The following is a 1,355-nucleotide window of genomic DNA, read 5'->3' as shown; positions in this document are numbered from 1 at the left end:
GGGGGGGTAACCAAAGATAATATCACCGGGGACCATAAAGTTCTCTTTATTTTCTGCGGTCGCCAGCCCACGCAAGGCCGCAGGATGCAAATCGCAACCGTGCCGAGTTGGAACCAATTACTGCCCGAGAAGGGTGGCCCACGATCAGATGGCACTCACGCTATGAGAAACGTGCAGGGTGGTGAAGTGTTGCGAGGTGCCACTTCTCCTGGAAGCACGTGCGGCGGACACGCAGCTGCGAACTTTCCGCTCAGCGATTGGGAAGCGGAAGCTGTAAGGAGATACAGAGCCTTGAAGAAAGGTGATCTCACCGCCCATTCAGTCACAGAGTACCTTCACTCAAGTCCTATTCACGGTACACTCCTCCAGCTTGTACTTCATTCTAAAATTGTGCACATTACAGATTGGTACGAGCGGGCAGGCATTGTGGCGGATTGGTTTAGTGGTGGAACCCCCGCACCATTGTGCCTGCTTCCGTCCGCTGTGGTTCACTTGGTCGGATCCCACCAGTTAACCCCATCTGTCGCTGCTGGGTTTCTACTGCGCGTCGCTAAGCTGTTGCTGAATGCAAAGACAGTCAGCCATGCAGCAGATTCAGAAAAGGGTCAAAGGAGTAACGTGTGTGTTTTTACTGCTGATGGTTGGAGCGCTGCTGAGGTGCTTCAACGTTCCGTGTATGATTTACAGGAGTCGGGACTTCTGACGTTTGAGCACTTCTCATCATTTTTCCTTCGGGCAGCGTTGGACAAAATACTTATCGTTGGTGAGGAGCCCGAGTTATTGCTCATTCCGATGTGTTTCCTCATCCGCCGTTGCCAGAAGTTTTCATCAGATGGATGGATAAACAGTGAAGAGCGGCTGCGGCACTTGAACCGCATGTGCGACACGGCCGGTGGATTACCAACACATATCGCTACAACTCTCACCGCCATTATTTGAGTAATGCCGTATGATGGATCATTGTTACTCGTTTTGCAAGACATGCACCGTTGTTAGCGTGGGTGGTGGCACAGTTTTTTTTTTCTTTTGTTTCATGGCATTTATTTTCTCTTCACATTTAATTACGGAGTGGTTGTTGTTGTTGTCGTTAACGATCAGCTGCCGTATTGTTCTATTTTTCTTTGTGCATGGGGCTAGGTTTCCTTCTGTGCTTTCATACGTACTTATGTATGTGTGCGTGGGCGTCTTAACCGACCACATGCTGCAGCTCTCTGCTTTAACCCTGAAGTACAAGTGGGAAAAGAGGAAAGAAGGAGCAGCTGTCCATCAAGGGAAGGGGAATGGGTTGCATTTGGCCCATTACTTCCCTTACGTCTTCACTTCACCCGAATATGTTTGTGTCATCATTGTCCACT

At 49.6% G+C, this 1,355-nt stretch overlaps 1 protein-coding gene across 1 annotated transcript; it reads left to right on the top strand.

Annotated features, from left to right (window-relative positions):
* Positions 1 to 84: 84 nt before the first annotated feature.
* On the top strand, positions 85 to 939 carry TEOVI_000869200 (uncharacterized protein; the record flags this gene model as incomplete). The annotated part of the gene is made up of 1 exon (XM_067222497.1): positions 85 to 939. One exon carries the CDS (start codon positions 85 to 87, stop codon positions 937 to 939), a length of 855 nt encoding a protein of 284 aa, XP_067078598.1.
* Between the last annotated feature and the right edge of the window lie 416 nt (positions 940 to 1,355).

The sequence above is a fragment of the Trypanosoma equiperdum genome (assembly GCF_001457755.1).
Source record: "Trypanosoma equiperdum strain OVI genome assembly, contig: ctg_1639, whole genome shotgun sequence".
NCBI lineage: Eukaryota > Euglenozoa > Kinetoplastea > Trypanosomatida > Trypanosomatidae > Trypanosoma > Trypanosoma equiperdum.
The sequence above is the reverse complement of the archived record's forward strand: the minus strand, read 5'-3'. Positions and strand labels throughout refer to the sequence as shown.